The following is a 12,741-nucleotide window of genomic DNA, read 5'->3' on the forward strand; positions in this document are numbered from 1 at the left end:
AGCAGGTGGAGGGAAATAATTCTGCCCCTCTACTCCGCTCTGGTGAGACCCCACCTGGAGTACGGCATCCAGCTCTGGAGTCCTCAGCACAAGAAAGACAGTGACCTGCTGGAGCGGGTCCAGAGGAGGCCACAAAAATGATCAGAGGGATGGAACACCTCTGCTGTGAGGACAGACTGAGAGAGTTGGGGTTGTTCAGCCTGGAGAAGAGACGGCTCCAGGGAGACCTTATTGCGGCCTTTCAGTACTTAAAGGGGGCTTATAAGAAAGATGGGGACAGACTTTTTAACAGGGCCTGTAGCGACAGGACAAGGGGGAATGGCTTTAAACTAAAAGAGGGTAGATTCAGACTAGATATAAGGAAGAAATTTTTTGCCACGAGGGTGGTGAAACACTGGCACAGGTTTCCCAGAGAGGCTGTAGATGCCCCATCCCTGGAGACATTCAAGGTCAGGTTCAACGGGGCTTTGAGCAACCTGATCTAGCTGAAGATGTCCCTGCTCATTGCAGGGCGGTTGGACTAGATGACCTTTAAAGGTCCCTTCCAACCCAAACCACTCTGTGATTCTATGATTCTATGAAACAAGAGGAGGAGGAGGAAGAGAAAGAGGAGAAGGCCCCAGGAGGAAGACGAGGAGGAGGAGGAATAGGAGGCATAAGAGGGGGAGGCAGAGGAGGAGGAAGAAGAGGAAGAGAAAAAGGCAACAGGAAGCATCAGGAGGCAACAGGAGAAAGAGGCAAAAGGAGTCAGCTGGAAGAAACGGGAGGAGGAGGAGAAGGTGGAGGCAGTGGAAGAGGAGACAGAGGACGAGAAAGAGGAGGAAGAAGAGGAAGAAAGGGAGGCAACAGCAGGCAACAAGAGGCAAGAGGAGGAGGAGACAAAAGGAGGTAAAAGGAGGCAACAGCAGGAGGAGGCAACAGGAGACAAGAGGAGGAGGAGGAGGAGGAGGAGGAGAAGGTAACAGGAGGCCAGAGGAGGCAATAGGGGGTTCCTAGAAAGGCTGTCCAGTTCTGCAGCCCTTGGGGTGTTCCTGTCATGGGCTTCACCATCTAACACCAAGGCTAGGCTCTTTGGTCCCCCGGGTGCTGCATGTTGCAACAGTGTGGTTTTCCCTCCCGCTGTTGCTGGCATGGACCTCATAACCGGGGGTATAGCGCCTTCTCCATTAAGGACATCCCGGGCAGCCAGTCTTGCTGTCCACTCGGAAAGCCCGTCCGGAGCATTCCAGGGATGGGAGGGGTTAGAACCCTGTGTTCCTGGCAGCTGTCTAACAGCATGTAGTACTGGGAGGGGGTCAGGCTAGCAGGAGCATTCCCTGGGGGTTTTTGGAGGATCCCAAGGGGTTGCTAGGGAGATGGGGCTGGTGAGTGGGCATCCCAGGATGCTATTGAAGTTCTCATGCGAGGTTAGCAGGGTTGCTGGGTCATCCCAGAGAAGCCACTGGGGTCTCTAGGTCAGCCCAGAGGAGCTGTTGTGGTGTCTTGTGCATCTTGTGGAGGAGGAGGGGGCACTGTGGCCCTTGGCAGTTGCCCACAGGTCACCTTGGGAGACAGAGCCCCTCCATGTCGGTGTGGAGCCTGAGGGGCCCAGCCCCAGGCAGGATACTGCCGTCTCTGCCCGCTCCCAGAGGAACCCCCCTTCCAGCGTTGGACAAGGGAAGCCCGTTCCTACCCACAGGATCACACCCAAAGACCACCCTGTCCCACGAGTGCAAGAGCCGCCCAGCCTGCCGCAAGCCCCCCAGGCGCCCTTTGATGCCAAGGCCCCGGCTGCCCATCAATGGCACCGGCAGCTCTGCTGCCTGGACGGCCCACTGCACTGGGGGGGGGGCCAGGGGTCCGGGCAGGCCTGGGCTGCCCATGAGGAAACGGGCATCTTGTGCTCCCCTGCAAAAGCGGGTGGCATGGCTGGGAAGCTGCAGAGCCCCGCACCGCCCCAGCACAGCTTGGCCCTGCGCCAGCGTGGGGCACCCACTGGCCAGTGAGGTGGGACATGTGGGGCTGCGCTCCATATGCCCTGTGTCCCCATCCTGCCATGCTGGGACCCTGCTATGGGCCGTGCCGCCCAGTGCCCGCAGCGCAGCCTATGCCCCTGTGCAGGGACCTTCCTGGACCCTGCAGGCCACTGTAAGACAAGGAAGGGGCACACTTCCATTTCAAACTAGGGAAGTCAAGGCAGAATCAGCACGGGTGAGAAAAAAATGGTCTTTGTTAACCAGACGTACCCCTGGGCCCCTGACAGCACGTCTGGGCTACTGGGTTTTTCTTCCTGGCGTACGAAACAGTTGCAAGAGGAGAAACACTGACGGAAGCAGCTGTCCCATGGGGCGGGAGCAAAGCCCCCTTTCCAGCACCCTTTCTTGTTTCCCGGGTATGCCCAGGAAAGCTGGAACCCTGCCCGGCAGGCCAGGCCAGGCCAGGCAGCTGCCCGGCACGGGAGCGTGGCAGGGTTCGGGAGCCCACAGGCATGGGGTTCCGCCGCCTGTAAGGGCGGCAGCCGTCTTGCCCCAGGGGAGCCCACAGGGTCTCCCCGCCCTACTCAGCCCTGGGGAGCCCCAATGTGATGTCAGAGCCGCCGCTGTGAGGTCAGAGCTGGCTGCCTGCACAGCCCTGTGGCGCGTGGGGAAGGAGCCCACAGCTGCTGTGTGGCTGTTGCCCTGGGCAGGCGCGCTCCTGCTGGGGGGGGCGGCGTGGGGCTGCTGCCGGAGCTGTTTTTGCCTGGGCAGGCCACACTGCTGCGGCTGAGGGGGAAGAGCTGAGCGGGGAGCCTGTCTTTGCCCAGAGATGGCGAGGAGAAAGGGCCCCCAGAGAAGATGCCAAGGGGCCTCCAAAGGCTCCTTGGGGAACAAGGCTGACCAACAGCCAGCAGGGGAGGCAGCGGGGCCGAGCCGCTGCCAGACGAGTAGGTACGAAACGGGCTGCTCCTGCCCAGGGCGTCACGTTGGGGTGGTAGCACGGACGTGGTGTAACACGGTCAGTGGGGTGCGCAGCAGCATGGGGAAGCCAACAGAGGTTTGCTGAAGAAGAGCCCCGTGGCTTGCGAAGCCCCCCTTCTGTGGGGATGGGTCTCGGCTGAAAGCCTGGCTCGCTCTCCCGGCCAAAAGCCAGTGTGCAGCAGGGCCTTTTGGGGAGGCGGTAGCCTCGTGCTGCAGGGGTCGGAGCCCAGCCCTGCTGCACGGGGAGATTTTGCTGCGCGGGGAGTCCAAGCCCCTGGGACCTGGGACTGGCCCCCTTGGGACGTTGAGGCACAGTCCTGCCTGGCTGAGGGGGGCAGCTGAGCGGGGAGAAGAGGGGTCGGGAGACCATCAGCGCCCAGGGAAGAGGTGGGGGGCTGCGGTGGGGGACAGCAGCCTGTGCCCCCTCCCCGAACGGCCACTGAGAGGTGCCTGCCGAGGGGCAGGATGGCGCCAGGGGCCAGGGAGCAGGGAGGGACAGGGTGAGAATTGGGCTGTGCTGCCGGGTGGGCTTCCCGAGGCAGGGGACCGCTGCTGCCAGCTCGCTTCCTCTTCTCCCACTGTGGGCCTGTAAAGCAAAGGATGGGGAAAGGCGGGGGGAACCCCTGGAAGCAGCCCAGCTGTGCTGCCCTCTCTCGCTGCTGCTGGAACGGCCCATCCTCTGGCAAGGGCCTCCGCTCAGGCTACCTCTGCCCACCTCGGCTCCTGCAGCGTGGGGACAGTGGGCAACCGGCATTTGTCTTTTTCCTCCCACAGGAACCTCTGCATGGAGGTGGAGCTGGTGGAACTGTCTTCGATGTCAACCGCCGGCTCAGCCACTCAAGGGCCTGCCAAGTGGCGTGACGAGGCCACAGAAATTGCAAGTAAGTTCAGCACTGCTGCTTGCTGTGAAGTCCTCTGGGGTGAACTTGGAGAGCTGCGCTGTGCCAGAGCTCTGGCCAAATGTCACAAGTGGCAGGAGAAGTGCAGGCTGCCCTGCTCTTTGGCCCAGGGAGGGAGAGTGTGTAGGACTCGGTGCCCGCCTCCCCACAGGGAGCTGAAACATGTGTGGCTGGGCATCCTGGAGAAGAGACCTCAAGAGACGGGCCTAACTTTTCTCTCGTTTCTTTGCCCAGGGACAGTCTTCAGCCTTACTTGCCATCTGGCAGGTGCCCTTGTCTCTCTGTGGAGACATCTGCTGAGCACGTGCATCTTCGCCGTGTACGTACTACTTGTTTCTGCTGTGGACAGGGGGGAGAAAGGGGATGTGTGAGGGCCGGTGCAAGCAAAGGGGAGAGCAGAGGGTGTTCCCCAGCCAGCAGCAGGGGGCTCCCACTCGGGCACCAAAGCTCGGGCGCTGCTCGTGCTGTGGCCATTCTCAGGGAGAGCCAAGAGCAAAGCCCCTCGGAAGTCTCACTCCCACGCATTTGCCGGAGCCCCAGACTTTGGCTGCGGTAGGACAAACTGCCACGTAGCCAGACGCTCGGGTGCAGAGCCAAGCCTCCGCAGGGGAAGGGTTTCCCCCGGCTCTGGCAAGGGAGAGTCTGGAGGTGCAGGTCTGGGAGGGCTCTGGGAGGAAAGCCAGACAAGGCTCCTGCGCTTCCCAGCTGTGCGGAAAAACACCCCCAAGAGAGATCTGTGTGATGGCAAGTGAGAACAGGCCTGCTTTCTCAGCCAAAGAGAGAGCAAGGTCCACACCAGAAAGACTGCTGAAAAGCAGTCTTCATTTGCTCGACCTCTTGACTTCCCTGGATAGTTTTCATTCCCTTTTGGAAGGTGCTCCTGGAGCCCTTCCTTTGGGGAAGATCTGCCGGCAGTGTTGAATGGCGTGGACAGAAATCGTGTTCCTCCTGTGTGCTGCTCTGTCAGCTCTCTGTCAGCAGCAGGCTTCCAAAACGGTGGCTTTCTGGCCTGAAAAGGGAAATCCACCCGTGAAAGGGTTTGCCCACGACTTGGTTCGTTGACAGCCACAGGACTCCCTCTTTTTCAGGCAAAAGATGGCCCTCCAGAAGAAGAGGTTCTTGAAAGTCGTCTTCTTGTTGCTCCCAGTGGCTCTTGGTGAGTTTTCGTGAGCAAACATCTGAGGGCGACAGCCTGGCTGTGCTGGATGCCAGCTTTCAGCTGGCCAGCTTTCCTTTTGGGCCAGTATGTGCGGAAACTCCCGTGGCCCAAGTGCTTCCCGAGTATGTCCTTGAGTGGGACTGGCTTTCGGACTAGCAGTAAGACTGGTAGTCTCCCAGCCATGCTGCTGCTCTGGCCACTGGACCAAATGGCTTGCGTAGTCTGCAAGTCTGCGAGCGAAGGGCGTAGGTATTTCCAAGCCTGAACTGGGGATTCCCAGGGGGGAGGGGCCGTGCAGGGGGACCGATGGAGAGGTACCTCTCCTAGCCCATGCAGCCTGGTCTCGGTGCTCACTGAAGCAGTGAGGGGAAATGGGGAATAGCTCTGGGGCAGCGAGCACACCTGAAGATCACGGCTGCGCAGTCCCCTCAAGCCGGGGCTGATGGCTCCCGGTCGGAGGCGCGTCCTCTCTCTGCGCCCCCACGTTCCCCACCTCCTCAGCTAACCTGCTGCCCCACCCCCAAGGCAACAGGGAGGAGACAACGCGACTGCAGGGATCGCTAGCAACCCCAGTAAAATAACTGTCTCTTGGTGATGTGAATTGCAGCTGGTGTTTACTGCGGGACCTCGCTGCCAGCGTGGACAATGCCGGCAAAGGGACTGAGAGAGGTCGGTGACTCTTGTGGGACAGGCACCTCCGGCAACGGAGCGTGGCTGACAGTGGCTGGATAAATCACGGGCTCTTCTGCTTCCACGCAGGGTGACCCAAAGAAGCAGCAGCTTTTGCCGTCTCTTCCTAGGGAACCCTCTCCTGGGAAGCCCCGGCGGCTCTGGTAGCGGATGCTCTAACGGAGCGTTTTTCCCTTTCAGGAGCTGACAAGGGTGTCTGCAGCAGACCTCAAGACCCTGCGGTAAGAGATGTTTCCTGAGCTGGAATTGGTTCGGTGCAGAAGCCTCAGCCGACCTCGTGCTACCTGCACTCGTTTTCCTAACAGCCAGGGCTCCCGTACTTCCCTCCTGCCTTTGCCTTTTGCTCAACCTGGTGCGGAAGGGAAGCACTCGCAAAGCAGGGAAAGCACATGTGTCTCTCCTCCTTGCTGAGCTCAGGTGCTCCCCAGAGGGGATGGGCCGCTCTCTGACAAGATCTGCTTTCCTGTTCCTGCAGGCACTCGAGCGCTTTGTTGGCGGAGCAAACCCAAAAGATGCAGCTTCTGCTGGAGGAGGTGGCTCAACTGAGGGCGGAGCTCAGCAGTGTGAAGGTGATCCTGCATTTTGGGGAAGGAGGCTTGGCTGGGCAGAACCCCCGAGAAAGCACTCCTTGGGGTTGTTGGTGGGGCCGGACTGCTGACCGCCGCAACCCAGCCTTTGCCCCAGGGGCTTGCTGGCTCAGCTTCTGCGCTGCACAGGCCCTCCTCCAGCCCCAGTTTAACCGAGCTGCTTCAGGCAGCGGAGGACTCCCGACAGACTTCCCTTGGCATGCCGACACCTCTGGCTGCTCTGGCCAGGCCCCTGAGGCAGTGGTGAGACCCAGGCACGCTCACGGCGCCAGCCATCGCTGGCAGGGCCTGAGCCCATCTCCCAGCTGACCTGGAGAGCGTGGAAGGTGGGGAGGAGGGTGTGGGGACCCTCGTCAACCCACCTCGGGGACATGGTCGTGGCCGTGGACACAGATACGGTTCCTCAGTCCTCGCGGCTCACGTCAGCAGCAGAGAGTCTTGCAGCTCTGTGGACTTGAGACTGGGCTTGCCTTGCATTTCTGACACTGACCCTTTGCCTCTGCGGATGCTAGTAGCCATGCCGAACTGCCCGCTGATGTGATCCTTTTCTGTGTTTGTTTATGGCATGCCCAGGAAGTTCAGAAAGTGAACCAGGCGGCGTCCGAGATGGCTTCGGAAGTCTACGTCCAGATGTCTGACTGGGCCCTGAAAAGCTCTGGTATGGACACAAGCAGCCCAGTCTCCTTGGCCTGCGCTTGTCTGTAGCACTCCCCAAAGGAGCCTGCGCTCCAGGCGCTGCTCTCCAAAGTGGGGGAGCTTAAACGCTTCATGGGGTCCAAGAGCAAGGCTGTGGCAGAGTGGCGCTCTCAGACTCCCTCCCAGTCCTGCCCTTGGCCTTCGCAGGGCTGCCTCTGGCACTGCCCCCGCACGTGTTCCTGTGCTGATGGAGGGGCTCTCTTCCTCTCCACTGCATTTGAAAAGGGAATGGCTGGGCCGTCCTTTGCTGCCCATGCAGCAAGCCCTCAGCTTCGGTCTGCTGTCATTCACATGGGTGCCTGCTGTCTCCGAGAACCCTCAGACCTTCTCCTCGTGGCACTGTGAGAGAAGCAGCCACCAGGCACGTGGCTGCCATCATTCCCCTGAACAGCTGGGCACCCCCACCAGCGTGGTGATGAGGACAGGACTGACAGACGTGGAGCTGGCCCGCAACATCAGAAATAGTGTCTGAGCACCAAGTCCTCCTAGTCTGTGGCCTCTTGCAGTCACGTGCTCTCCCTTCCTTACAGGTGCCACCATCGACGTGCAGAGAACTTCCGAGACCTACAGCTGCAAAGAGAATTGGGGCTGCAGGGTTTTATGGTTCTTTCGCACTGCCAACCCTCCTGATACTATTTTGCAGGTATCGTAGCAGAAATCATCGGTGCCGGTTTCCTTCCTTCCTTCCTGTGAAGTTAGGGGCCGACCTCAGGGGCTCTCCCCTCAGTCCAGTGGTACTGCTCAAGCCCGCAGTGTTGATCAGGTTCCTGAAACCAAAGCTCTAACACAGGGCTGGGCTTGCTAGAAATCAGTGGTTCCCCTCAGGAGGGGAACGGAGCTGAGCTGAGCCGAGCCGCTGCATCTTGCCCACAGTCCTCTGCCACAGCTGGGTGAAAGACTTTCTCCCTGGTGACCCCGTTTCCGCGCTCATCCCTAACAGCACCTTTTTGGGGGTGGGAGGCGGGAGCCGGGGGTGTGCCCTGCAGAGCCACTGGGCAGAGACGTGTTTCTGCTAGGCCCCTGACTAGGATGGTTTCATAACCGCTATTCTCCTCTGCTCCGTAATACTGAGAGCCCCCTTTGTCAGGCAGGGAAGAAGGCCTCCTGCTTCTGTCCATTTCCTCACACGCGCCTCATTTTCGAGGCACCACAGACACACCGGCGCCTACGCTTCAAGCTGCATGGGCAGTTGTGTTGGCCCCAACACTCCCTCACACTTCATTGCTCTCGCGTTCTGGTTGCAGCCGGATGTTTCCCCAGGAAACTGCTGGCCTTTACAAGGGCATCAGGGCCAGGTGGTCATCAGGTTGCCAGCACAAGTCCATCTCACTGCCGTCACTGTGCAGCACATTGCCAAAGAAGTCTCTCCATCTGGGACCGTCATCAGCGCCCCCAGAGACGTCGCTGTCTTTGTAAGTCTCTGCTGGGCGCTTCTGGCGGGGATCTGGCCCGGGGGGAAAGCCGTGACAGGGTCTTGCTCGCTTTTGTGCATCCTCTGAGGTTTGTGCCCTGCTCTCTCCTGAGCACTGCGGTGCGCTAGCAGGGTACTTGAAGGGCTCTAGAGGTTTCATCCCTCTTAAGGCTTGTTCTGGCCAAGCACCTCAGGGTTCTTGACCAAAACTCAAGGCGGAGACTCAGCTCCACCGTAACCAGTGCTAGACTGCTGCTAGAGCCCCAGGAGAGGGTGGGTAGATAACAGGGCTGATGCAGCGCGTAGGTTGCCTCTTTGTCGGGACGAGTCTGAGCTGCTCTCCTTGTGCTTTGCCCCTGAGGGAGTAGACGCGGACGGAGAAGAGGAGACTCTCCTTGGGACATTCACGTACAACGTGGCGAAAGAGCTCATTCAGACCTTCCCTCTGAAGGTACGGTCCACGCGCGGGGGCAAGATGCCAGGGAGCCAAAGAGGTTTGCCTGCAAGTCCATGGCAGGAAGAGCGTGAATGCTTTCTCCCTGGGCAGAGGGGCCCAGACCACCGCTGAGAGAGACCTGGCGGGCTTGGGAGGGCTGAGTAGCACACGGTGGTGGTAGCAAAAGGATAGCGAGGGCAGGGTCAGGCCCGTGGGAGCACAAGTCCCGAGAGATTCCCCGGCTGGACCCACTGCCTTCAGCAGAGCCAGCTGCACACACAGCCACTCCACCCGAGCAACGTCTTTGTGCCGTGGAGAAACAGGGACGCCTGGCGGCGAAAGCCATTGGGCAGCACCGTCGCTCCATCCTGTGGCCTGCTGGCAGGCTGGCCAGAGTCCTCTCCTCCCAACATCGCATGCCCCTTCTCTCCTGGTGCTCTCACGCCTGCCAGGAGGAAAGCAGGCAGAGCAGACAGCGGGAGCTCGGTGGGGTTGCACACCAGCTGCCCCACGCATAGGAGCACCTCCCCGGCCTCTCTGTCAGCACAGAGCAAGCAACAGAGGGAAGGGGCAGAGGGCAGGGAGACTGAGCCCCAGCCGGGCCGGCATGCAGAGGATGCCAGGTGCCTTCCCCCTTCCCGTGTCCCCAGCCTCCCCAGCAGACCCACTACCAGCAGCGAGCCTCAGATTTCCACAGCCGCTCCCACCCACTTTCAGGAGCTTGTTCCTCAGCAGGAGCAGGACTGGCAGGGGGAGAAACATTGATTGCATTGTCGCTCATAACACCCCCCGTTTCCTTTTCCCTCTTTCCTTCACAGAACGCGCCGCTTCCCAGAGCCTTTTCATACGTCAAACTTCTTGTGAAGAGCAACTGGGGAAACCCAGCGTACACCTGCATTTATCGAGTGCAGGTTCATGGGAAGATGGCAAACCAGAAAGCCTGGACTGAAACCAGAGGAAAAGAAGAGGGACAAACATAATAAAGAAGAAAAAGCGTGTGTGTGGGGAAAGATGTGGCAATTCGGATCGGTGTAGAGGATTGGTCTCCAAAGTGGGGTGCGCAAGAAGATCCATTGAGGGGAGGCCGGGCGCATGTGGAAAATGTTAGAACTTCTACTTAATTTTTTCTTAAAAATGAGGGAGATAGTAAGCGTTCCTAAGATTTAATCTAGAGAGGAGAGGCCCAGCCTGGCACCGCTCCTTCTCCCGCCGCCCCGGGAGGCTCCGCAAGTGGCACCAGCCTAGGGCACGCAGAAGGGCCCGGCTTCAGTTTACAACAGGGAGACTGCCACCCGCCGCCACAGCAGGCGCCGCAGGAGCTTTCCCAGGAGCCCGCCCACCTTCTTCCTGGCTTCTCAGCCAATGGCGCCCGCCAGGCGGTGACAGGCAGGGCCTCCCGCCAGCCACTGCAGCGCCCTTCTCTGGCCCCGCCCCACTGCTACCCCGCTGCCACGGCAACTGGGCAGCCTGCAGGCGCGGGTTGCGGGGCGAGCAACAAGCCTTGGGACAACTCTTTGGGGCTCCCAGGGCCGGGGGTGGGGAGCTCCTCCCTTACTTTCCCGATAGTGGGGCCGGAGGAGCAGATGGAACAATTTGGCCTGGCACCTTCCCAGCACCCAGGCTGTCGGTTTGTCGGTTAACCCGTAGTTTCTGTAAAACGGGTGTGGGGAGCCTGTCTGACTGGCCTGTCGGAAACCCCATGCCTCACCCCAGGAATGTCCCCGTCCTAGATCTTGCTACTCTCTGTTGGGAGGTCCTTTTGTGTCACACTGATTAGTGTCGACGGGGAATTTTCACCCCTTGTTATTCTGACCTCCCCTTGGCATTTGGACGACCCTGACCCGTCTTTCCTTTTGACGGACCAGCGTCTCTGGGGTTCCCAGGAAGGCTGGCCAGTTCTGCAGCCCTTGGGGTGTTCCTCCACCATCTAACACTAAGGCTAGGCTCTTTGGTCCCCTGGGTGCTGCATGTTGCAACACTGTGGTTTTCCCTCCCGCTGTTGCTGTCATGGACCTCATAACCGGGGTATAGCATCTTCTCCATTAAGGACATCCCGGGCAGCCAGACTGTCGCGGAGGCTCATGTCATCCAATTAGGCGGGTGATAGATTGAAAAATAAACTTTATTTTAACCAAAATTGTTTAGCAGAAAACTAACTAGAAATGAGGCGTCAACACTCCGACAACATCAGTAAACCACAGGTTCAGGATGGCGTAGGAGGGATTAATACTGCACAGCCGGCTTTAGAACTGCGGATCCAAAATGTGCACAATCACTCAGCTATAAGATGAGGGCTCTCAACCTCGAGGAGTTTCCTTGGGTGGCGTCCCGACCCAAGGGGAGAGTCCCTGACTGCAGACCCGCTGCTCCGAGGAGGACCGGCTCAACTTGCCCTCCGGTGGGGCTCCATTTATACCCTAGCCGAATCTGATCTGTGGTCAATTCGAATTGGCTGAGGGCCTTAACTTGCTTTCTCCTCGCCCGAGGTGTATACGTGACGGTAATTACTGGCCCAAGGTGTGTACGTGATGGTCAGCACTCACCACCTTAAAGGCGCGAACGTAAGGGCGTGAAAAGTAAGGACGCAGTGGTCTTAATGCCCCCAGTCTTTGTCAGGGCGGGTGCACCTGCCACACAATCCAACCCGTGACCACAGTCACGTTTCGACTGGTTTCCCTGGAGTGGTGGTACAGTCACCTCTTGCCTCCAAAGTTAAAAGGGAGCGCAGTCTTGGTGAGTTCAGTGCTCACTGTGAATCATCATTTCTCAGTTGTTTAAGGTCGTACTGGAACATCAATTATACGAATAGATTTTGAGGGAGTATACTCCATGGCTAATACAGTTTTCGTTATTGCGCACTTAACACCTTTTATAACAATACAAATCACAACAATCACAACTACAAGCATTATCAGAGATTGGAGAGGACTGGCTAGCCATCCTGACAAAGAAAACCCAAACATACCAAAAACTTTCCCCAACCAATTAGTCCCTAGTGCAGCAACACTTGCCTCTGAGTCCTTTGCTACTTTTTTTCATTTTGTTGATCTGGTCTTGAAAGGGTACCGACATGTTCAGGATGTGGACATAGCACTCATTTTCCGATAGGCTCAGGATTCCACAGACACCTTTCTTCTTTAACAGCATCAGATCTAATACGGCTCGGTTTTGAATAGGCGTTCTACTGGTATGTTGTGGTTGATTATCTAATAGCCCCAAACTATCAGACGTGGCGTTGGCCAAGGCTGACAGCTGCAGGCCCAGTTCCAGAATAGCCTGCCGGTTCCGTACCGGAGCAATTCCCATCCCAAAACCTGATTCCAGCCACCATCCTGTTTGTGTTGAGGCTTCCCGCCATTCCCCCCGCAAGCCCCTTGGGCTGTCATCCCACCACTTACGTGGCATGGATCCTTCCCAATAAATGGGACACAGAGAGAACACGGCTAATGTGCAGGCTAGTCCTGGGATGGTTGCGTAGAATCGGGAATATGTGTGGCCGTCAGAACACGCCCACGCTAAGTTAGGAGGTGCAGGGACAAAGGATGTTTGGCATGAACCTGGCACGGTAGTAAGGGGACGACAGTAATCTTTCTTACTACAGTCTAGGGCAGAGGGCCACAAGTAACTGGTAGTGCTACATAGGCAGCCCTGTATTAAAGCTTCCTGAGCAGGAGGATATAGCCGTAACGGTGGCATTTCATCTATGTCTTTGCACCTGATCTCTGCCTGACAGTTCCAGAGCGGAGATTTCCCCTACCAGGAATACCTTTTCCCGGTACCAGCTGGGCGCATAAGTGTGTCTAGCCCACATGCAGTTGAGGGGGCAGTCCCATGAATTTCGATTACACACGCTGGGACATTCGTTATTATCCTTTTCAGGGTGTTTGATGCACCATGAGGCATTCAGTGGTTTTGTATATTGTAGGG

At 58.3% G+C, this 12,741-nt stretch overlaps 1 protein-coding gene across 1 annotated transcript; it reads left to right on the forward strand.

The window, feature by feature from the left end:
- The first annotated feature begins 4,025 nt into the window (after window positions 1-4,025).
- Window positions 4,026-10,918, forward strand: LOC143170229 (SUN domain-containing protein 5-like). Its single transcript, XM_076358327.1, has 11 exons — window positions 4,026-4,154; window positions 4,924-4,991; window positions 5,602-5,663; window positions 5,865-5,905; window positions 6,160-6,253; window positions 6,845-6,929; window positions 7,498-7,610; window positions 8,212-8,379; window positions 8,740-8,829; window positions 9,633-9,740; window positions 10,862-10,918. Exons 2-11 carry the CDS (start codon window positions 4,931-4,933, stop codon window positions 10,916-10,918), a joined length of 879 nt encoding a protein of 292 aa, XP_076214442.1. The 5' UTR covers window positions 4,026-4,154; window positions 4,924-4,930.
- The last annotated feature ends 1,823 nt before the right edge of the window (window positions 10,919-12,741 follow it).

The sequence above is a fragment of the Aptenodytes patagonicus genome, chromosome 22, assembly GCF_965638725.1.
Source record: "Aptenodytes patagonicus chromosome 22, bAptPat1.pri.cur, whole genome shotgun sequence".
Lineage (NCBI taxonomy): Eukaryota > Metazoa > Chordata > Aves > Sphenisciformes > Spheniscidae > Aptenodytes > Aptenodytes patagonicus.

What these genes read in the sequence shown, in the direction of transcription:
- LOC143170229 (XM_076358327.1), top strand. Translation starts at nt 4,931, where the DNA reads ATGGCCCTCCAGAAGAAGAGGTTCTTGAAAGTCGTCTTCTTGTTGCTC. An exon ending in CGGCAAAGGGACTGAGAGAG is followed by an intron (nt 5,664 to 5,864) that starts GTCGGTGACTCT and finishes TTTCCCTTTCAG; the next exon opens with GAGCTGACAAGGGTGTCTGC. An exon ending in CCAGAGACGTCGCTGTCTTT is followed by an intron (nt 8,380 to 8,739) that starts GTAAGTCTCTGC and finishes TTTGCCCCTGAG; the next exon opens with GGAGTAGACGCGGACGGAGA.